Source organism: Oncorhynchus mykiss, chromosome 15 (genome assembly GCF_013265735.2).
Source record: "Oncorhynchus mykiss isolate Arlee chromosome 15, USDA_OmykA_1.1, whole genome shotgun sequence".
In the NCBI taxonomy this organism is placed as follows: domain Eukaryota; kingdom Metazoa; phylum Chordata; class Actinopteri; order Salmoniformes; family Salmonidae; genus Oncorhynchus; species Oncorhynchus mykiss.
In genome coordinates, this window is record NC_048579.1 from 24,466,868 (window position 1) to 24,491,841 (window position 24,974).

The window sequence follows — 24,974 nt, forward strand, 5'->3', positions numbered from 1 at the left end:
CTTCTACACCTTGTTATCTTTGACAAGATTTTGTCATTCAAGATAGGTAAAGGACACACTGAGGGCAAAACAAATTGTTTGAAAAATGTCCTTGTTTAGTTGAGAAATACCTTGACGTTTTCTTTTCAGTCTCCTATTATTCCATCAGAAAATATGGCTTTAGCCTAAGTAAGCTATCAACAGATACACGTATAGCCTACGATATCCGACGATTCTTACCTGTGAAACACCAATCACACAGTTGAGTTTCATATAAATATTTATTGCAGAGGAGGTATTTTTTATGTACATGCTATCACAATATAACACAATATAAATCTACCAAATATTCCCATATACGGATGCTATACGCTTGTCATAGAGCAATAAGTATAACAAGCACATAATACAGTGGGTAATGGTACAGTATCACTCACTAAACAACTTGTAACAGTCCATAAAAGATACCGTTTTTTTTTTTTGTTCTATCAAGGGCAGTGAAACATTGGTCCTACGAATTTATTGATATCATGCAGAAGCCACGAGAGCAATAGTTACAACGTTACAGCACTGAGTAGTAGTAGTAGTAGTGTTTCCCAATCAGTGACTTGGTTTGGTCACAAGAGAAGTCAGGTTAAATCAAACAAGCTTGCGAATGGAAATCGCCCATGGTTAAAAAGTAAAATCATGAGATCGAAGAATAGTAACAGGACACAATATTCATGTTGAAAAGGTTACAGGTAACAATGGGTCTTTAGTCATCATTATGTTCAAGAAGCGAAGTATGTAGGACGTACTATACATACAATGACCATTTCCAGAGAGACTGACAAAATAGACACAGATTGATACACTTTTGTTACAAATCCATGAGCTGATTCGACTGCCACAAGGTACTGATACACATATCATTGAAGGTTCTGTGTATCTAATGTGACTGTTAAGACCTGTGTGATGTTAATTTTTGTTATTGGTACTTAACAGCACTTTCACGCCATTTGAGAGGTATGAAGACACCCAATTATGAATGGTATAAAACATATATTTTTTAGCTTCGAGAGTTGTTTGTAGTGATCTTACAGTGGCTGAAATGACCAGGTATCATATGCTCAAGAGCCAATGGGTTCATCTTATCAGTGTTTGAGGGGATACTGTTGGCTAGGGGCAGGCTAGGTCCCTGGGATTGTCTGAAGTTGACATTTAAGAGCAGATATCACAATGTATGTGATGGTTGATACGTCTAGTTCATAAATATCATCGAGGTCCATCAAACCATTACAATCAAACTAGGCAGGGTGACATTTCCTTTCAGACACTATTCCAGCTGCCCATTAAGCAAAGCCTGTGACAAATCTCAATCTCATGCTCTAAGGCTGATAGTCTGGGTTTGACATATTTCAGACATGGCCCCATGAGGTCAGTGGTAGATATAATTCTCTGTAGAGGGAGACAGAAAGAAGACGTAACATCTAAATCATGTTTTATAGAGTCTGGATGTGGAGTGGATATATTATGATATACTGTACCTGTTTGGTTGTTAAACAAAATCAAGTGAAATATTATAAAGAGATCATAAAAGCATAAAAAATATTGTTTGAGAATTATTTTGTTTTGAAAACAAGTTAAATCTAATTGTTTGAGTGTTAAGTTACTAAGCAAAAATAAGATAATGTAATAATTTGAATGAAGCCGAAATTTGATTACCTAATCACATGATCACATGTACAGGCATCATACCCTACAGTAATCCATGCCAACTGTAACAAACAACTATGATAGCTGTACAGGAATCATTACCAATGACAACATTCAACTCAGTCCAAAATTCCATCTAATTTATGAGTACACTGTTACATTATTGTTATATTGATGTATTATTCCCATTACATTACCTTTCATCAGATGTCGCTAAGAACCAGAATGGTTAATAAACTACAATAAATTATTATTGTGATGTAGCTATTTTGTAACTCAGATATTCTTCTAAACGTTCATCTTTAATTGATGCTTGAAAGCAAAATTTTTTTTTTGCTTGCTCAAAGAATTGAAGCTTTTGGAAACGTTAGACATAAAGTGTGAATAAGGAATAATACTTTTGAATATGAATAATGAAAACCTGGTGTGAATTTATTCTGCCAAGAATTTGTAGAGACAGTGTTAAGCAAAAGTCCTAAGACAATAAAACGAGCATTATACTTTAAACACTAGAAATATACTGTATGTATAAAAATGCTAAAACGATCACAAACACAGGTATATGTTCTATCCAGAAAGAGGAACAATTCGACACACATTAATGCCATAATGCCTCTCCCCATTGTATCATTTCAACTCTCAATGTGCTTTTGGGAATGCAAAAGCTTAAAAGGATGAGCTAATGCTTTTCTAAAAGTGGAAAAAAAAACATGCTGAAGTATTAATAACATAAATTCATTATTATTTGCTTCAGTTGACAAACCGTTTGGATCCCACCCCTCTCGTTACCTCACTGTGCATGCTGTTCATATAATACACCTTCACAGAACAATCCCTGTTCCACTCAGGACTTTACACAGACTGAAAGAAGACAGTTCTATTTAGTTAGGCACATACAGTAAAACATTTCTGCAGACTTGGAAGCATTAGACATTGCTGAGAACTAAAGGAAATCTAAAAACTCAGCAATTTAAACATGGATGTACATGTGGTGGCTTGTAGAACCGTGAGGCTGAATAAAGTATGTGATGAAAAACATTTTCCCTAAGGTTTTCGCCTAAAGTGCTATAACCTGATTTCCTCACTAGCAGCGCCTTGTTCTGGGCACACAAAAGTTATTAAGTTGTTTGTCATGACACGATTCTTGTGAGTTCTTCCACTATTTTGTTAAAGATGTTCCCTATATCTTTGGCATTCTATTATTTGTTCAACAAGCCACTCTGACTTTAAACATAGACATGGTAGTTCATGCTCAACAACTAGTACATTTCAGTTAATAAAACCTGCAGGAGAACATCTATTTACATAATATCGATTAACCTTGTTTTCTAAGTGTGCCATGTTAGTGTGTGGAGGGCTTTTTATGACCGATTAAAAGAAGACACGTGTTTTTTTTAAATGCAAATGTCCACTGAAATGTCCACTCATAAAGAATATGAGAAATGTCTATTCAACATTGCCCATAAAGGGAATTGGAAGTTGCATAATTGTACGACTAAGATTTATCATTCAGAATACTCTGTAAGAATCTGGAATGCTTAATATGATTTTGTTGCTTTGTTTTCGTAAGTTTATACATTTTCACACAAGAAAAGACAAAACAGGGGAAAATATTGGAAAGGAAGGCAACTTGTGCAACTTGATATTTTCGTCGAAGTCACCATATTCATAGTAAAAGTCTATATTTGAGGAATCTAAAGTGGAAAACAATGTATACAACAACAACTACATTTCCAGTTGTCCATAAATGTTGATTTATGTCAGGCCTTTTTCCCTGCAGTACTGTCGTCAAAGTCCCAAGGACATACATCAGCCTTTTTCCCGCCACTTACAACCCCCCCTTTGGGATTTGGATTACTCTGTTTCGCTGCAGAAGTACCCTTGTCTGTTCCTTTTTTCTCTGATGCATCCTCATAATCCCACGGACAGACTTCAACCGGCTTCCCTTTAACTGCTCCAACATTTGCACTTTTCCGTTTTTCTACCATTGGCACTTCCTGACTACTCTCTACGTCCCAAGGGCACACCTCCGTCATTTTGGATTGGCTCATATGTTTCTCTGTGGATTTACTTTTGTCCTTGGCTTTCGCTCTAAAGTTGTCATCGTCAGTGTATTGTGCCTTCTCTTTCTCCTTCTCAAAAGTTCTTGTGAAAGGTGTGCCCTTCTTTTTGAAGGGGAATTCCTTTGTTTTGGAAACTGTAGTAGGACTAGGAGTTTTCTCAGAATTCGCTGGGGTGTCATAATCCCAGGGACAGACGTCAACCTTTGTAACCGGCTGGAGGAGAGAGCTGCCTGGTAATTTGCAGAGTGGTTCTGACAGAGCACCTTTCCCTTTGCTCTCCACTAGAGTAGTGCACTTGTTGTGCCGAGTCTTGTCAGGTGAACAAGCTACCTCAGCTATCTTGACAGGCTCCTCTTCAAAGACCCAAGGGCATACGTCAACCTTCTTTTTAGAGCTCTCTGCTGCAGGTGGAGGCTGGCTAGACTGGATATTCTTAGCAGGTTGAGGAACCTGACTGGATGATTGCGGCTTGGATCCCTCCACTGGGGCTTTGCTCTCAACTCCATCCTCCCAAGGGCATATGTCTGCTCGCTGGATGTCTTTAGAATGCCGGGAGCTTGTGGAGGACTGGTCACTACCTTTCTGCTTTTGCTGTTGGGGCTTGACCCCCTTGGTTCCATTTCCATGGACTGTGGTCGTTTCCTCGGGTGCTATGGAGACATGCTTCTGGACCTTGTTCTCAGAAGGTGTTGGCAGGTCCTCTACTTCCCAAGGACACACCTCTGTGAGGTCTTGTATTTCCTTGGCCTTCGATGGGTCGGAGCAGATGGATGGCTGGCTGCCACTCACCTGCTGCTTCATGATCCCAGTTTTCGCTGCAGTCTGCTTGTACTCCACCGACTGGCTACCTATCATGTGAGGATAGCAATCGTCTTCTGATTCTGGACTTCCCTTGGTTTCTTTAGTGTTCTGTTGGAACTTCTTGCTGCTGTCTTCAACAGTCTGTGTCTTCCCTCCTGTCAAGCCCAAGGTCTTCTCTTTGGCGCTGGCGATGACGCTCAGTGACTTCTGTAGCATGGACGTTCTTGGGTGGATGGGCTTCTTGTCTTGTGTCAGGTTATGAGCACTGGCCGACTTGCAGACCAAGGGAACGTTCTCAGTCAATTCGCTCACAGCATCTATCTTCTCATTAGACTTCTTCTTGACCAGCTTTTTGCCCATCAGGGTGTCCATAAGGGATCCTTCAGTGGTCATAACCTCCATCTTGTCAGTAGCAGAGCTGCTGGAGTCCTCGCTCTGGTCGCGGACATGGTCGTAGCTACTGTGCGACTTCTTCAGGGTGAAGACCTTGCTCTTCAAGGACTCCTCTTTGGCAGGCTTCCCCGGATGAGAGGGGTCGAAGGGGTTCTTCCTCAAGACGCAGATGCTGTTGCGATTGCTCCCATGATCGACCCCTTCCTTGTCTTCACGGCTGCACTGCCGGTGTACTGTCTCTGGGATCTCCGTAATGCGTCTCATCAAGGAACGACCCAGTCCCTTCTTGGAGCTGCGCTTCTTCTGTAGGTGAGGGTTGTTGGCCAACATCTTCTTCCTCTTGTAGATCTCCAACTGGGAGTACAGTTTCTTCAACTCCTCCTGGACATTTATGGAAAACACAAAATGACAAGAATAAGACAAAAAAATAGAGCTATTAAAATGAATTAATATGACTAAAAGTGATCTGGGCCCGGTTTCCCGATAGCGTTGCAGTGTTTTAAGTGTTTTAACGATGCATCAATTGAATACAGAACATGCACATTTGAATTTGAAACATGAACAGTGCTTAAACTACGGACAGTGCTTCAACGATGTACTACAGGGTATAACATGCTCTTTGACATAAATAAAAAAACTGGTTTTGGACAGTATTAAAGATGCAATAGGCAGAAATCGCTCCGCCATTTCCTGGTTGCTAAAATTGTAATAGTTAATCTAATTTCAGTGTGAAAAAAACAAGCAGTCATTGTATGGAGAATCATTATACCATCTAAACGGCTGTGAAACATATTTTCCATAACCATTTTTTCCCCAGCTGTTTAAAGTTGGTGTACAAAACCGAAAGATGCAAAAATTCAACCTAAGCATGGGTAGCATAGAAATGGCGCGCATATAATAGATATACCGCTTCTTAGACTTGGTTTCAATGCGAATGACAGATCTATAACTCAACTTCTATGTGCATTTGGTCGGGCCGCCAAAAAAGGTTACATATTGCCGCTTTAAATAAGGAAACTGGAGTGTGCTTTATTGTTAGGTCTTTGAGCATTGGTCTTGAATTTAATGTATTGACTGCTCTCTCAAGCAGGATTTTAGGAGATCTTATCTCTCACTCTGATAAATAGACTTGGACAATGTGCTCAAGTCTTTGGCAAGAAAATTCTTCAACTCTAATAAACAAACGGAAACCTCTGCTCCCGCTGATACGTTTTCCCCAAAGACTGTTGCTAGACATTACATCTGCAAAATCTTTATTTTTGCCACAGTCAAAGGACAAGGATTCAAAACGTACTGTATCAACAAGGTTATGCAATTGAATGAGAGAATTTATTTAAAAAAATGGAAAGGGAAAGTTGCTCACCCGGATGTCCTCCGGATCCAGACTGTGTTCGCTCCAGGCTGATGTTATGCTGCTGTTGAGGTAAGATCCAGAGCGACCCATGTCCAATTCATCCTCATAGGCCTCAGAGGCAATATCATCTCTCATGTGAGTACCATGAAGCAGAAACTGTAGTCGACAAAAGAGAGTGCAATGACTTAGTTTGATTTGGTTTCGATGTATAATAGCAAAGCAATGCTATGCTCAGAATGAGAGGTTTACCTTGGGGACAATCATTAGCCCCAGAGTGACAGTTACAGTCAGGTGGGTGTGAGCAAACCATAGTAGCAGCATCCAGTCTGGGTGGAGCTCAGGTGCAAGAGTAAACCTGTACAGAGAGAAAGAGAGAAAGAGAGAGAGAGAAAGAGAACAAGAAAGACAGAAACAGAGAGAGAAATAGAGAGAAAGAGAGAGAAATGTAGAAATAGAGAGCAAGAGAAAGAGAGAAAGAGAGAAAGAGAACAAGAGCGAAACAGAGAGAGAAAGAGAGAGAAAGAGAGAGAAGTGTAGAAATAGAGAGCAAGAGAAAGAGAGCGAGAGAAAGTGAAATAGCAAGAGAGAACGAGAGAAAGAATGAGAGAGAGAGAAAGATAACGAAAAAGAAGGAGAAAGAGAAAAAGAGTGCGAGAAAGAGAAATAGCGAGAGAGAATGATAGACAGGGAGAGAGAATGAGAGAGAGAGAAAGATAAAGAGAGGGTGAATTAGTAAGTGAGAGAGAGAGAACGACACAGAGAGAGAGAGAGAGAGAGAGAGAGAGAGAGAGAGAGGAAAAGAGAGAGATGGCAAGCAAAAAAAAGTTTTTTTAATTTAGTGTGAAAATGTAGAAAAACACAACTGTAATAAAAAACACATTACAAGACATACAGTAGGACCCGGTTCTATATTTAGCAGAGGTTGTGTTGGGTTACAGATGAGATTCCCATTTGAATAATGCTATGCAGAGTCATTAATCATAGAGCTCATTGAGAAATCCACAGAGGGCTGGCATCTGCCTCACTGACAGTTTGCAGAGAAGAAATTGGGCCTGTTAGCTACAGTACACAATGTCACCGTTAGCATGTTTTTATTCAATAGCTGATCTATACATGTAATATTTAATAGATTGTGGCAGGCAGTGTTATTTCTTTCTAACTGTAAACCTAACACGTAACCAAAAATTAATTGGCAGGAACATTATAGCGTGACAGACAAAACTGCTGATTCTAAGCATCACACTAAACACATAATGCATGTTGCAGAATTTAAGTGAATGACAGTGGTTTTTGTGTACTGTATCAATAAGAAATGTATTTTTGCGCTGCAGCAAACCTCTCAGACGCAGGCAGTGTGAGAGACATAGACAGGATAGAAGATGTTCATTTTAAACCAAACTCTGTCTGGGCGTGAACATATTTCATTTCACTGCTTGGAGTGGTTTATCCATGCTGATTACTGCCTCAGTAATCCATTTCCCATCAGGGAGATTGTCTTCACCTTGGATTGTTACAGTATAGGACACTGATTCGCTCTGATTTAGAAGAAGCAGCTTGATAACTTCCCACTGGGCACACACTGGTTGAATCAACGTTGTTTCCATGAAATTTCAATGAAACGACGTGGAACCAACATTGAATAGAGCTTGAGTTTATGTCTGTGCCCAGTGGGTTCCTTGCTGAACTGTATTAAAAAAGTCACTTTGAGGCAGCAACAACATTGATTATACATCCACTGCACATCTATTTTCGACTGACGATCAAGGAGAAAACATACTAACAGTTTCCAGAGTGAACAAAATGTAATTGTGGAATAGTGCTTTAATTACAGTAGCTACAGTGTTGTAATTCAGCTTGGTCTCATTAGTACATAGTACATGTAAATCCGGGATACTGAAATGAGTATGATACTGTATGTTAAATTTGGTATGGTTACATAAGACAGAAGGTTACTACTTAAGGCAAAAACTAAAACTAAAACTTTTAAACTACTTAGCATGTTAGAAAATCCTTCCATTTCCCCTAACCTTAACCCTTTTAGCTAACCTTCACCTACCCCTAGTCTTAAACATTTAACCAAACTCCTAACCTGAACCCTAATCCCTAACCTAGCTAGCCCGCTAGCTAACATTAGCATTAGCCGCCTAGCTAACGTTAGCGTTAGCCACCTAGCTAACATTAGCCACAACAAATTTGAATTCGTAACGTTTTTCAAATTTGTAACATATGGTACATTTAGCAAAGTAGTAATGTATTGTACATTTAGCAAATTCGTAACATATCATACGAATGGATGAATGGATATCCACAAGTTAATACAAATCATACAAATCATACCAAATGTAACATATCATACTAAATGGAGTGTCTCGGAATAATAGAATAATACCAAATGCTCTGAGACCAGGTAGAGTGATTAGGAGGCATGTCCTGTCACACAGTAATTTAACCACTTGAAAGCCTACATCCCAGTAAATGGCATCCAGCAGGCTCATTAATTGGCAGGAGTTAGTGAATGGTTATTTCATGTACAGTTAAAGTAGTGGTAGCTAAAAACCATGAGGGGAGGCTAAGGCTAAGGTCTAGAGAGAATGGGTGGTACATTTTGGTGGTACATTTTCAAGAGTGTTTCCCAAAACACCTCATTAAGAAAACATTCAATAAAATCATCGGTAGAGCTTAGAGTAAATTTGTGGATTATGAAATAATCACAAATAATGATCTGAACACTTAGAACAGAGAGTTCGCTAATTGCCCCTACAGATGCTACAGGACGTCTCCTTGACTTAACTGGTCACAGTGGGACCACATGCAGGTTCTATGAGTAACAGCCATAGATTGTGTTAGCTCTAACAAGCGCATGCGATACTCCCTGGTGACAAGCTCTCGGCATTTCCCAAACAGACAAGACACATTTTTGCATTTACGTTGGGCCTCGTCTTGCTTTTAGCTGCTGAAACCATCCCAACGCCATAACAGAAGTCGAACGCCGCCATAAACATTCAAATTTCCAGCTAATACAGGTAGCCTAGCTCTTAGAGTGTTGGGCCAGCAACTGAAAGGTCACTAGTTTAAATCCTTGAGCTGACAAGGTGAAAAATATGTTGATGTGCCCTTGAGCAATGCACTTAACCCTAATTGTTTCAGGGTTGCCGTTGATAATGGCTGACATTGACCCCACTCTCCAAGGGTGTCTCAGGGGGAGTTTGGATATGCAAAAAACACATTTCCACAGGACAACTATAACAGACCGATTAAAAGGTAAAACGTCCATGCCTTCCCATCCTATCTGTAATTTCTGTTAACGTCTAACTGAAATGATGCTGCCAATAGCTCTGATTATCTATGGTGTGTCAAAACATAAATCATGTTGACGTGCCTAATGACTGAATAATCTGATGTAGCTGAGCTCTCAATAAGTAGGATTCCAACTGGGAATGGGTTTGGTGGTGTCAGCTGAAACGGTGCAACATCTAATTTAGGATGTCTAGTACTTGATACATAGGCTACACGGAAAGCAGAGGGCATATTCATAGTCTTGGATACAATAACAAAACTCCCCCTTGAAACGCATCGAGATACTAAACTTGTGGCGCATTGAATATCGTGGCAAATTGGTGGAAAGCAATAGGCAAGCCAACAGTGAGTGACAAGAAAGTGTCGGATTATTTACATATAAAACATATTAAAGTCCATGATGTGTAATATTCAATGCATATACTTATCTCTAAATATAGCTAAATATTACAAAAATATATACACATCCATACTGTCATATCTCTCCCCTCCACAGGTTGGGATCTTTACCTAATAACATGGAAGATGGCAGACAGGACGAGCTCGTTGTGGAGGGCGATGGCCATGTAACGGGGCTCGTGGAAGGCTGACGGCACCGTCCTCACAGTGTAACACAGATACACTCCCCACAGCAGGAACAGGAACTCCGCTGTGTGACAAACATGAAGAAGGACATAGAGAACTTCAACCCAATGGGAGCTACATAGCTACTGTAGGAAAGGCATTAAAGTGTAAATCGGCAGTAGCAATAATAACAAAGCCCGCTCCCCGCTCCTGTTTCGGTAAAAAGCGGAGTTATGGAGCTGGAGAAATGTAACCACAGTCAAATTCATAGATAGAGCTGTGGATGTGAGGACTGACATCCATGATATGAAAATTAAAGTTTTTGCATTTTTGGACTTTTTTTATATAGTGTTTGTTTATATGTACTTTGTTTACAGACATTGGAGCGAAACAAGCTTATAATTTGAGCTCTGATGGGATACGACAGTTAACTAAACTCATGAGACATTGATAAGGTATATTCTTCAAAATGTAGCAACTGCTGATTGTCCCTTTAAAAACAGATAGATTGAATACTTGATATATACCCAGGGGGAAAGACATTAGAGTAACAACAAGCAATACATACAAAGCCTGTGCATCATGCTTGGAATGCAAAGGAATGGGAGGTTTCACCCTTAAATGCTCCCCTCCTCACCTTAGCAGTATAACTATCAACATCGACCACCCATGCACTCCACAGATGACTGATTTCATGGACTCAGGGCAACATAGATTGTCTAACACTGGCATGTTGAAAAATGACATGTTCAATAAATGTAATGAAAATGCAAACCTGCTCCTACTGGCTGTATTCTCTAGACACTCCATGACTTGTCCAAGGTTTTATAAATCTTCCCCAACCCCCCTTGTTTTCTGGGTGTAGCTTAGCCGGCTTGACAGCAATAAACGTCTGCCGTTTCCATGAATAGTTGTCACGATTATTTTAACATTCACGTTGCTTGTCTGCATGAATGGAAGTGCTCCAAGGTCTGACAGAGGCCTACAGTATGTGCCTTACACAGCAGGATAAACACTATTGAGTGCCATAGCTCACTCAAAATGCCATTTGTTATGTTTATCTAAGGACTAAGATCCATCAAGAGCTCTGACAGGCTGTAATCTACCATTGCCCTGAGTAGATATTTAGGTCTACATCAATAAACAACAACACAAAATGGCCGCCCTGTGTGTCCTACTGTATAGTTGAGTCGTTCCGCGGAAATGGGTAGCGTAACTCACCTTATTTGAACATTCTGTCATAACGAGCACATGTTCAACTTAATAAGTCAAATAAAACAATGACTATAGTAAGTGTCTAATAAGTGCCAAATAAAGTCACAGGGTTGACCGTAACAGGGTTGATGATTTAATCTTAAATCTGCCGTGAATCCCCTTGTTATAGAGGGAATGCAAGCTTGTTGTGTGCAACAGGGAGGGGCAATTGAATGTACAGCTTCACAAACAAATGTATGTGTTAAAACATTTCTAGTCTGTCGATCTATGGGTAACAGGGTTGATGTGTTATGCTCGGCCCACTCAGTTTTTCACCACAAAAGACAAGAAAATGTCCATAAAAGAGTTGAATCAGCTCACCTGCTTTTAGATTATGCTTTGACTATTACAGTGTCTTCATAAAGCATTCCCACCCCTTAACTTTTTCCACATTTTGTTATGTTACAAGGTGAGATTAAAATGGATTGAATTGTCTTATTTTTTTGTCTACAATATACATAAAGTACTCTCTAATGTCAAAGTGGAAGAACATTTTGAACATTTGTAAAAAAAATATATATATATATATATATATATACATATACACTACCGTTCAAAAGTTTGGGGTCACTTAGAAATGTCCTTGTTTTTGAAAGAAAAGCTTATTTTTTTGTCCATTAAAAAAACATAAAATTGATCAGAAATACAGTGTAGACATTGTTAAAGCTGTAAATGACTATTGTAGCTGGAAACGGCTGATTTTTAATGGAATATCTACATCTGCGTACAGAGGCCCATTATCAGCAACCATCACTCCTGTGTTCCAATGGCACGTTGTGTTAGCTAATCCAAGTTTATCATTTAAAAAGGCTAATTGATCATTAGAAAACTATTTTGCAATTATGTTAGCACAGCTGAAAACTGTTGCTCTGATTAAAGAAGCAATACAACTGGCCTTCTTTCGACTAGTTGAGTATCTAGAGCATCAGCATTTGTGGGTTCGATTACAGGCTCAAAATGGCCAGAAACAAAGAACTTTCTTTTGAAACTCGTCAGTCTATTCTTGTTCTGAGAAATTAAGGCTATTCCATGCGAGAAATTACCAAGAAACGGAAGAGCTCATACAACTCTGTGTACTACTCCCTTCACAGAACAAACTGGCTCTAACTAGAATAGAAAGAGGAGTGGGAGGCCCCGGTGCACAACTGTGCAAGAGGACAAGTACATTAGAGTGTCTAGTTTGAGAAACAGATGCCTCACAAGTCCTCAACTGGCAGCTTCATTAAATATTACCAGCAAACACCAGTCTCAACGTCAACAGTAAAGAGGCGACTCCGGGATGCTGGCCTTCTAGGCAGAGTTGCAAAGAAAAAGCCATATCTCAGACTGGCCAATAAAAAAAAAGATTAAGATGGACAAAAGAACAAGGCCACTGGACAGAGGAACTCTGCCTAGAAGGCCAGCATCCCGGAGTCGCCTGTTCACTGTTGTCGTTGAGACTATAAAATAACACACTAATATATCTTGAATACATAAGTATTCAACCCACTGAGTTAATACATGTTAGAATCACCTTTGGCAGTGATTACAGCTATGAGTCTTTCTGCGTAAGTCTAAGGGCTTTGCACACCTGGATTGTGCAATATTTGCACATTATTTTTTTAAACATTCTTCAAGCTCTGTCAAGTTCCTCTGGTCAAAAATAATATCCCATATGCCCCAGGGCAGTCATTGGGGACATTGCCTTGTGTAGGGCGCTGTCTTTCAGATGGGATATTAAACGGGTGTTCTGACTCTGTGGTCACTAAAGATCCCATGGCACTTATCGTAAGAGGGGGTGTTAACCCCGGTGACCTGGCTAAATTCCCCACTCTGGCCCTCATTCCATCGGGGCCAACTTATCGTCCCCAGCTTCCAATTGGCTCATTCATCCCCCTCCTCTCCCCTGTAACTATTCCCCTCTTCGTTGCTGTAAAGGAGAATATGTTCACAGTCAATTTACCTGGTAAAATAAGAGTAAAATAAAAAAAATAGTTGGTTGTTGATCATTTCTAGACACCGTTTTCATGTCCTGCCAAGCCGATTTAAGTCAAAACTTTAACTAGGCCACCCAGGAACATCCAATGTCGTCTTGGTAAGGAACTGCAGTGTATATTTGGCCTTTTGTTTAAGGTTATTGTCATGCTGAAATGTGAATTTGTCTCCCAATGTCTGTTGGAAAGCAGACTGAACCAGGTTTTTCTTTAGGATTTTGCTGTATTTAGCTCTATTCTGTTTTCTCCCCCAGACAAACTCCCTAGTTCTTGCCATTGACAAGCATACTCATAAAAGCATACCCATAACATGATGCAGCCACCACCATGCTTGAAAATATGAAGAGGGGTACTTACTCAGTGATATGTTGTGTTGGATTTGCCCAAAACATAATGCTTTGTATTCGAGATGTAAAGTACATTTCTTTGCCAAGTTTTTTGCAGTTTTACTTCAGTGCCTTATTGCACACAGAACATATGTTTTGCAATATTTTATTCCATACAAGCTATTTTTATTTTCACTCTTTTGTTTATGGTTAGTATCGTGGAGTAACTTCAATGTTGTTGATCCATCCTCAGCTTTCTCTTATCACAGCCATTAAACTCTGTCACTGTTTTAAAGTCACCATTTGGATCATGGTGAAATCCCTGAGATGTTTCCTTCCTCTCCGGCAACTGAGGAAGGATGCCTGTATCTTTGTAGTGACTGGGTGTATTCATAAACCACCCAAAGTGTAATTAATAACTTCACCATGCTCAAAGGGATATTCAATGTCAGTATTTTTTTTTACCCATCTACTACTAGGTGCCCATCTTTGTAAGGTATTGGAAAAACTCCCTGGTCATTGAATTTGTGTTTGAAATTCACTGCTTGACTGAGGGACCTTACAGCTAATTGTATGTTGGAAATTAAGCCTTTAACACAACAAAATGTGGGAAAAGTCAAGGGGTGGGAATACTTTCTGAAGGCAATGTAGATGTAAATCAAATTGTATTTGTCACATGCGCCGAATACAACACCTCACTGTGAAATGCTTACAAGACCAACAATGCAGTTCGAGAAAGAGTGTTATTAATAAAACATTAACTAAATAAACTAAGGTAAAAAAAATAATAATTGAATCAATCAAAAAAGAACACAAGAAATGTACATAACAATAACGAGGCTTTATTCAGGGGGTACAGGTAGGGAGGCAATGTGCGGGGGTACAGGTTAGTCTAGGTCATTTGTAAAGTGACTATGCGCGCGGGGGGGGGGGGGGGGGGGGGGGTGTTCAAGGTAAATAGTGTGGTTGGCAATTTGATTAGATGTTCAGCAGTCTTATAGCTTGGAGGTAGAAGCTGCTAAGGAGTCTTTTGGTCCAAGACTTGACAATCCAGTACCACTTGCTGTGCGGTAGCAGAGAGACCATTTTTGGGCCTTCCTATGACACCACCTAGTATATATGGCCTAGATGTCAGGAAGCTTGGCCCCAATGATGTACTGGGCTGTACGCACTACCCTCTGTAGTACCTTCAAGTCAAAGGCCAATGTAATCAATGGCTAATGTCAAATCAAATAACATTTCATTAGTCACATGCGCCGAATACAACAGTGAAATGCTTACTTATGAGCCCCTAACCAACAATGCAGTTTCAAAAAAATATGAATAAGAGTAAGAAATAAAAGTAACAAGTAATAAAAGAGATTAAAGATGCCAAGCTTATAGAGCTTATAGAGACAGGTGAGTGTACCAGATATAAGTCATCAGACATGTCATCAGAGAGCGCAACAGAACATTGTACTGTCTACACTCGGTTTGTTGTTTATATTAAAACGTTTTCGTTAAATCGATTTGAATCCAAACAACATTTTTGTTGCTAAGGATTCCACGACGCGGTTAGCCTTTACGGCTGGGACTGCAAGTTTGTCTTCTTTTTTTTGCGTGGATTCTGCAAGTGCTAGCTGGCTGTACTACAGACACCTGTCATCGCTGTGGGAAAGACTCATTGTTATCTTTTAGTAAAACAACTGGTTGCAGTAAAGAGCCAACCTGGATACTAAGGAGATCCTGAGGGAAACAGCTTTACGCTATGGAGGAACAACATACTCCATCATGGAAAGATCCGACCACCTCACAAAATAACTTTAACCCAACAAAAAAAAGAAAAACAGATTAATCTACAGACACAGACAATTTACTTACCATTGAGGTAGAGGCTAGAGCTCTGGCTGGAATCCATGCAACACTGGAAAAGTTGTGTGAGGAGGTAGCGGGGTTGAGGGGGAGTTTGGAGTTCAGCCAAAGTGAAATTCTCATCCTCCAAAGAGAAAACAAGACACTCAAGCCAAGGTAAAAATCCACGATCCCAACATGGATTGTCTACTCAGGGTAAACAGGGACACTCACAAGTCGTAGCATTCGTGAAAATCTAATTTATTCTGAGATTCCTGAGGACGCATCCAATAATCCAGAGGGCGAGATCAAGAGAATTCATGCAATCCGCCTTGAAACTCCCTATCGAGCCTGTAAACAAGGTGGCTTTCCACCGAGTACACAGACTTGGAGCTCGGAGCGACAAGACCAAGGGTCCCAGACCGATCATCACAAAATCTGAACACTACCAACAAAAGGAGCTGATCAAAAGCAGGGGAAGGGAGCTTAAAGGGACCAAATTCGGTCCCAATGATCAATTTCCAAGGGAGATAAACAAACATCGTAAGAGACTGTATCTGGTACAAAGATAACAAAGGGAGAATGGTAGGCATGCCTTTATCATTATGGACAAACTCTTTATAGATGGACAGCTATTCCGAGACAGCTCCATGACACCGTGGCTGTACTAAATTCTATAGGGACTTCAGGTTACAAAAAAAAGAAGGCATGGGAACTGTAAAAATATCTGAGAATTATGAAGTGGATATGAGCACACACATACTCAATTACATGCTTGCTTACACATGCGCATTTATACATACACACACACACCTGACTCCACTCTCTTCTCTCACTCTCTCTTTCTCTCTTTTCTTTTCTCTTCTCTCCCTCTCTATTGTCGAGAACTGTTTTATAGTTTAATGTGTTTATTGTTTGTCTGTATTTTTGATGTACTTGTCTACAAGTTTATATATGTTTACAACAAGCAAGGGGAAGATATCAGAATAGGGGCATTGGGGAATAATAACATATTGTACGGAATACATTTGTACTGTAGTGAAGCCATCTGTAGAGCAATGCAAGGTCTCTTTCATGATCATGTGAAACGTCAATTGCTATGGAAATGCTGGGATGTGTTTTTCAATTATGTTAAAGGTAATTATGATGCAACTATGATGGTGATACGGTATGGATTACAATTATCATCATGAATATTAAGGCTATATGCACTACATGTTACACACATAGACACTCAACCATGCAGAGTTATTATTTATTTGGACATCACACATTATAGTCTTACTCTTAAACAGACATCGTACACACTCACTATATCACATCCAATATCATACACATCAACCTACTCAGATTTGCTACACACATAATATCTTTAAATTTTCCAACATCTGTGGCATTGGCTCACAGGCAAACAGGCAAGGGAATAAAACAAATATTGCTAGAACCTATTTCTTGAATTCTAAATATCATACATTTGAAAGCTCTAGTTTTGACCTTCATAATACCTCTTATGGCAGTAACTTTACAAGCAGTAATTGTGGTAAATAAGACTGGATTTTATTTCTAAATACCTGGGGTTTTTTTTAAATTCCGTTAGTTGTCTTATAAAATGGGTAAAAAAATTATGTATAGCAACCCCAGGAGTTAAATAGTAAATAACGGCTACTTCTCAGAGAGTTTTGTATTGTCAAGAGGAGTTAAACAAGGGTGTCTGCTGTCACCATATCTATTCTTTATGGCCACTGAAATGCTAGGTATTATAATCAGATCCAATAACAACATTAGAGAATTAGAAATCCAAGGCTTAAAAACAAAGGTGTCAATGTATGCCGATGACTCAAGTTTTATATTAAGCCCACAAGCTAGATCCCTGCAATGTCTCATTGAAGATCTAGATAACTTTTCTGTATTCTCTGGACGAAAACCTAATTATGATAAGTGTACAATTTTACGTATTGGATCCTTAAAAAATACAACTTTTACATTACCCTGCAGTTTACCTATAAAATGGGCTGATGGTGAAGTAGACATACTCAGTATTCATGTCACAAAATATATAAATAAGCTCTCAACAATGAATTTTAATAGAAAACTTGTAAAAATAGACTAGATCCTGAAATCATGGAGAGGTAAATACCTGTCTATTTATGGAAAAATTGGCATGATTAACTACTTAGTCACATCTCAGTTTACTCACTTACTTAAGGCGCTGCTTACTCCTGATGATTCGCTTATCAAATCATATGAGACAAAATAAAACGTGCCTATCTATATAATGAATATGAATTGGGTGGGTTGAGATTATTAAATATAAAAGCACTAAACCTCTCTCTAAAAGCTTCACTCATACAAATGTTTTATTTGAACCCTAAATGGTTCTCAAGTAGATTACTAAGAAAAGCTCATCCATTGTTTAAAATGTGCCTTTTTGCCTTTGTGCAGATTGCCATGTCTCATTTTAGATTAATTGAAAATTATACTTTTTTTAAAGTATCTCTCTTTTTCAAACAAGCATTGCAAAGCTGGCTACAATTTCAATTTCATCCCCCTGAAAAGGTAGAACAAATATTACAACAAATATTATGGCTGAACTCAAATGTGCTGGTTGATAAAATACCTGTATTTAAGGGAAAGATGCTTGAAAAGGCTATTTTGTTCATATATTGTAAATTGGAATGGTAGAGTTATGTCTTTCATGGAGTTATCAGAATTGTACGGAAAGGTCTGCTCAACCCAAGAGTACAACCAATTGATTACAGCATTACCCCAAAAATGGAGGAGGCAGGTGGCAGCGTGAGGAGGTAGGGAACTGGTCTGTCTGCCCAATATAAAGGATCAAAACTGGCAGAGGGATAAAAATAGCATAAATAGGAAAGTATTCCAGTTTCATTTGAGGACCAGGATGTTGACAACTGTGCCATACAGATTGCAAAATAGTTGGGAAGATATTTGTGATGAACTGATTCCATGGTAGAGGGTGTATGAGTTGATATATAAAACAACGCAAGATTCAACACTTTACTATATATATATATAATTCTTGCCACCAACAAAATGTTGAATATTTGGGCCATAAAATCATCAAAGCTCTGCAGATTTCGTTGTGAGGATACAGAATCAATAGACCATTTATTTTGGTATTGCCCTCAGGTAGCCTGTTTCTGGTCTCAGGTTCAGGAATGGCTGAAAATGCATTTCATTGATCTAAAATTGACCCTAGAAATAGTACTGTTAGGAGATCTGGAGAGACAATTACTAATATACTAATACTCTTAGTAAAAGTATTTATCTTCGAATTGATTATATTTGATTAGATAGATTGAAATTGTACGTTAAACATCACAGCATAGTTGAAAGATTTGTGTTGCGTAGAAACCCGAAGTGGGTGGTCAGGAGAGATAGATGAGATGGGCTGAGGGAAGCTGAGGGTTGGTATGTGGAATTTGAGACAAGTGGGAGTGGAGTTGCTGTGAGGGAGATGATGGTCAAAGGTAAAAGTCAAAAGTAAGTCAAAATTAAACATTATAAAAAGTACATTTGAATGACACTAAGTGGCATTGTTTTTACAACTAATGCCGATTTGACTGAGGTTGACTCCGTGCAGATGCGTATACACACACTCTCATTCAAATAAACACATACAAGAACACACACATACATGTAATAGTGCCAGACATGCACACACACATATACAGTTGGCATTGCTTTTATGATTTTAGTTGTCCTTGATGTCCTTTGTTTAAATGTTTTTCTTTCTTTTCTGCATTGTTGTTTGCTGTTTTCTTCTGTCATTCTCTTGGTTGTTGGTGCATTGGGGGGTTCTTGGGGGTGGGGAATGGAATTCATTGTATTTGATATTTTTCTTCCTGGGGGGGACTGTGGGAGGGGTCTCGGATGGTTGAGGGACAGCTATTGGAAAACTGTGGGGGAGGATCTTGGAGCGTTCGGGTTCACGTTTTTTGGCCTGGTGGTAGATAGGTCAACAGCACATTGACCCTGAATGTTTCTTTGTGTCGCTGTGAATGGGAATCTGTTGGATGACTGGTATGATGTAGTTTTTGAGCGGCTTCACTGCAAGTATATTGTATGTTTCGAATACTCAATAAATATATATTATTTTTTTAATAAAAAAAAACTAATAAAAGAGCAGCAGTAAAATAACAATAGCGAGTCTATATACAAGGGGGTACCGGTACAGAGTCAATGTGCAGAGGCACCGGATAGTCAAAGTAATTGAAGTAATATGTACATGTAGGTAGAGTTACTAAAGTGACTATGCATAGATGATAACAACAGAGAGTAGCAGCGGTGTGAAAAGAGAGGTGGGGGGGACAATGCAAATAGTCTGGGTAGCCATTTGATTAAATGCTCAGGAGTCTTATGGCTTGGGGGTAGAAGCTGTACCTCTTGGACCAAGACTGCGCTCTGGTACCGCTTGCAGAATAGTCTATGCTTAAAGTGGCTGGAGTCTTTGACAATTTTTAGGGCCTTCCTCTGACACCGCCTAGTATAGAGGTCCTGGATGGTAGGAAGCTTTGCCCCAGTAATGTACTGGAATGTACGCACTGCCCTCTGTTGTGCCTTGCGGTCGGAGACCGGACAGTTGAAATACCAGGCAGTGATGCAACCAGTCAGGATGCTCTCGATGGTGGAGCTGTAGAACCTTTTGAGGATCTGAGGACCCATGCCAAATCTTTTCAGTTTCCTGAATGACTCTCTTGGTGTGCTTGGACCATGTTAGTTTGTTGGTGATGTGGACACCATGGAACTTGAAGATCTCAACCTGCTCCACTCCAGCCCCGTCGATGAGAATGGGCGTGTGCCCGATCCTCATTTTCCTGTAGTCCACAATCATCTTGTCTTGATCACGTTGAGGGAGAGGTTGTAGTCATGGCACCAGACAGCCAGGTCTCTGACCTCCTCCCTATAGGCTGTCTCGTCATTGTCGGTGATCAGGCCTACCACTGTTGTGTCATTGGCAAACTTAATGATGGTGTTGGAGTCGTGCCTGGCCGTGCAGTCATGAGTGAACAGGGAATACAGGAGGGGACTGAGCACACACCCCTGAGGGGCCCCTGTGTTGAGGATCAGCGTGGCGGATGTGTTGTTCCCTTACCACCTGTGGACGGCCCGTCAGGGAGTCCAGGATCCAGTTGCAGAGGGAGGTGTTTAGTCACAGGGTCCTTAGCTTATTGATAAGCTTTGATTGCACTATGGTGTTGAATGCTGAGATGTAGTTAATGAATAGCATTCTCACATAGGTGTCACTTTTGTCCAGGTGGAAAAGGGCAGTGTGGTGTGCAATAGAGATTGCACCATCTGTGGATCTGTTAGGGCGGTATGCAAATTGTAGTGTGTCAAGTGTTTCTGGGATAATGGTGTTGATGTGGGCCATGACCAGCCTTTCAAAGCACTTCATTGCTACAGACAAGAGTGCTACTGTTCAGTAGTCGTTTAGGTACATTACCTTAGTGTTCTTGGGCACAGGGACTATGATGGCCTGCTCAAAACATGTTGGTATTACAGACTCGGTCAGGGAGAGGTTGAAAATGTCAGTGAAGACACTTGCCAGTAGGTCAGCGCATGCTCGCAGTACACGTCCTGGTAATCCATCTGGCCCTGCAGCCTTGTGAATGTTGACCTGTTTAAAGGTCTTACTCACATCGGTTGCAGAGAGCGTGATCACACAGTCTTCCGGAACAGCTGGTGCTCTTATGCATGTTTTGGTGTTTTTTTGCCTCGAAGCAAGCATAGAAGTAGTTTAGCTCGTCTGGTAGGCTCGTGTCACTGGGCAACTCTCGGGTGTGCTTCCCCTTGTAGTCTGTAATGGCTTGCAAGCCCTGCCACAGCCGATGAGCGTCAGAGCCGGTGTAGTACAATTCGATCTTAGTCCTGTATTCATGCTTTGCCTGTTTGATGGTTCGTCTGATGGAGTATCGGGATTTCTTATAGGCTTCGGGTTAGAGTCTCACACCTTGAAAGCGGCAGCTCTAGCCTTTAGCTCAGTGTGGATGTTATCTGTAATCCATGGTTTCTGGTTGGGGTATGTACTTGTGGTCACTGTGGGGATGATGTCATCAATGCACTTATTGATGAAGCCAATGGCTGATGTGGTGTACTCCTCAATGCCATTGGAGGAATCCCGGAACATATTCCAGTCTGTGCTAGCAAAACAGTCCTGTAGATTAGCAACTGTTTCATCTGACCACTTTTTTATTGATCGAGTCACTCGTGCTTCCTGCTTTTATTTTTGCTTGTAAGAATTATGGTCAGATTTGCCAAATGGAGGGATGAGGGAGAGCTTTGTATGTGTCTCTGTGTGTGGAGTAAAGGTGGTCCAGAGATTTTTTCCCTCTGGTTGCACATTAAACATCCTGATAGAAATTTGGTAAGATGGATTTAAGTTTCCGTGCACTAAAGTCCCCGGACACTAGGAGCGCCGCCTCTGGATGAGCGTTTTCCTGTTTGCTTATGGCAGAATACAGCTCATTGAGTGCAGTCTTTGTGCCAGCATCTGTCTGTGGTGGTATGTAAACAGCTACGAAAAATACAGATGAAAACTCTCTAGGTAGATCATGTGGTCTACAGCTTATCATGAGATACTCTACCTCAGGCGAGCAAAACTTAGAGAATTCCTTAGATATTGTGCACTAGTTGTTATTTACAAAAATACATAGTCCACCGCCCCTTGTCGTACCAGACGCCTCTGTTCTATCCTGCCAATACGGCGTATAACCAGCTGTCGTCGTTCTGCCACGACTCCGTGAAGCATAAGATATTAATGTTGGTAGTTTAATATTCCACATCAGTCATCGATTTTATTTTCCAAATATTGCACGTTTGCTAGCAGAATGGAAGGAAGTGGGGGTTTAATCGATCGCCTACGAATTCTCAGAAGGCAGCCCGCCCTCCGTCCCCTTTTTCTCCGCCTGTTCTTCACGCAACGGTGGGGATCTGGGCCTGTTACTGGGAAAGCAGTATGTCATTCACGTCGGGCTCGTCGGACTTGTTAAAGGGAAAAAATTATTATGTCAGTTTGTGGCGAGTAATCGCAGTTCTGACGTCCATAAGTTATTTTCAGTCTTAAGAGACGATAGCAGCAACATTATGTACAAAATAACTTTAAAAAAAAGGAAGTTACAAACAACGCAAAGTAACAAACAAAAAACACAATTGGTTAGGAATACGTCAAGCGTCAGCCTTCTTCTCCAGCACCATCTTGTAGTGTCAGCCTTCTTCTCCGGCGCCATCTTGTAATGTTCAATGCTTCTTTTGAATAATAATAAAACAAATAGTTTCACCACATTAAAACAAGAGTTCAGTTCACTTCACAAGGTTGACCTTAAATTAGGGACATGTTATTGTTTTTTTCTCCATTAAAATGAATCGCATGAAATAAATAATAATCTTCAGAAATCACTTTGTGAAAGCAACAAAATAACTAGGGCTTTACAATGATGATGAAAACTTTGAGAAATGTTAGGGTTAAATGGGTTCAAATCTTACTAGAAGTCACGGAGGGTACACAGAGATACATTTCAAAATGCTGCGTTTTGGCACTTTAGCAAGTCTTTATTTACAGTATATCTCTATTTAATACAACAGGCTTTTAAAATTCAATATTGGTGCACATTTTCTATTTAAAACATCAAACCTTCTAATTGAGGAATTTAACAGTTTTTCTTGAAAATTTGTGTTGTGCTGTATTTTACTTCTTTTATGTTGTATTTGATTTTTCATTTTGTCTTATTAAATTTGATATGCAGGACTCCCTTGTGAAAGAGCCCTGCTCTCAGTGGTGACACACTGCTTGAATAAAGGTGAAATAAAATAAAATAAAGGGGCTCATTTAGTGGAACGACCCAGTTGCTCATACACAGCTTAGTGAGTCAAATATAGCTGGACTTTGAAAACAACGCTGTGTTCCATCCTCCAGTTTTTCCCCTCTTGAACACAAAGATGTTTGGCTTCAACACAGCGTGTAATGGTTGCCCTGGGCTACACCTGTTCCACAAATGCAAAGCAGGGCCAGCGTTCTGTTTCCCTGGACCTTGGAGCATTACTTGGACCTTAGTCAGCATATGCTTAAAACAAGTCTGCTTTTCACTCTCAATTTGGGCTGACTTGCAGGATATCTAAGGAGAGTTAATGTCTGTTGTGGGAGCACAAATAAGGGTGTAGGCCAGGGATTCCCAAACTTTTTTGGCACGCTACCCCACTTTGATATTTAAAAAAAATTGCAACCTCACCATATAAAAAATAGTGATGTTATACGTTTTTAATTGGGGCTATAACAGTCTATAACAGCCTATAACAGCCTATAACAGTCTATAACAGTCTATAACAGTCTATTACAAATCAGTCTGGTGTGAGTATGGTTTGAATTGACTGAAATGCATCAGAAAGGTATTGGGAAGTTCAGAAGATCATCAGGCAATAGTCTTGTATTACTGTATATTCTGTGTAGAATTCCCCCCCCCCCCCCCCCCCCCCCCCCCCCCGTCTGATTTAGTGCCTGGTCTTGTACGCTCTGTACTAATGAGTCCTGTGTGGCTTGAGGGTTATCAGAAGACACATCCTGAGAGTCTTATCTTTCAGTGATGGGGTCATCACTGAAAGATGGGTTGGACAATCCTTTTCTCATCAATCAACTTGAAAAAACGTATAGTTAAAAACTGGAAATCAACCAATCCTGCAACGTTAACACAATGGGAAGATTAAATGCTTTATTATCTAAGTGCGTGGGCGATGGAGAGGAACAAAATGGTGCAGTTTGAGGCCATGTGGTAGAGAGTGATACGGGTGCTGGAGACTGTATGTTGTCATTTGTATGTTTATGTTTTGTATTATATATATTTTTTTATTAATCGAATCGAGCAAAATCTAATAAAGTCAGACAAAAATTGAATAAAATTAAATAAAATTTGCCTTCATGACTTCCTCCATGACTCACCTTCTGAATACAAAAAAAAATGCATGTTCAAAAGATAGAGCCACATTTGTAGCAAGGAAACCAAAACCGCTCTGTTTATTACAACCACATCTAGCGGCTGCTGGACGTTACTGATGTGACTTCGGTTCAATGAACCAAGTGCAATTTTCCCCAAAACAACGTGTTCATATAAAATATGTATGTGTTTTCTCTCTCTCTCTCTCTCCCACCCACCCACCCACCCTCTCTCTCTCTCTCTCTCTCTCTCTCTCTCTCTCTCTCTCTCTCCCTCTGACCGCTCTGTCTCACTCTAAGTGGGGATCTTCACACATTTAAGCCATAAAATACATGATTGGCCCTCGTATCTTTAACAGGAGGCAGTAAGATTACTATGTTTCTGTCTCAGTTGGTGAGAGAAAGGTGCTGGCAATTCCCGCAAGCATCACATACAAAAAATGCACTCACTTGCAGAGTTTGCTAAGTGGCATATATTATTATTGCCAACACAAAAGA

General features: G+C 40.1%; 1 protein-coding gene across 1 annotated transcript in view; it reads right to left on the reverse strand.

Moving 5' to 3' along the window:
- Nucleotides 1-247: 247 nt before the first annotated feature.
- gpr158a (G protein-coupled receptor 158a) overlaps nt 248-24,974 on the reverse strand; it is a 101,836-nt gene continuing 77,109 nt past the window's right edge. Inside the window, exons 8-11 of the mRNA XM_021562794.2 lie at nt 10,093-10,231; nt 6,535-6,640; nt 6,295-6,441; nt 248-5,312 (exon numbers count right to left, since the gene is read on the reverse strand). Coding sequence (XP_021418469.1) covers nt 3,435-5,312; nt 6,295-6,441; nt 6,535-6,640; nt 10,093-10,231 — 2,270 coding nt within the window. The 3' untranslated portion in view covers nt 248-3,434. The remainder of the gene's footprint in view (nt 5,313-6,294; nt 6,442-6,534; nt 6,641-10,092; nt 10,232-24,974) is intronic.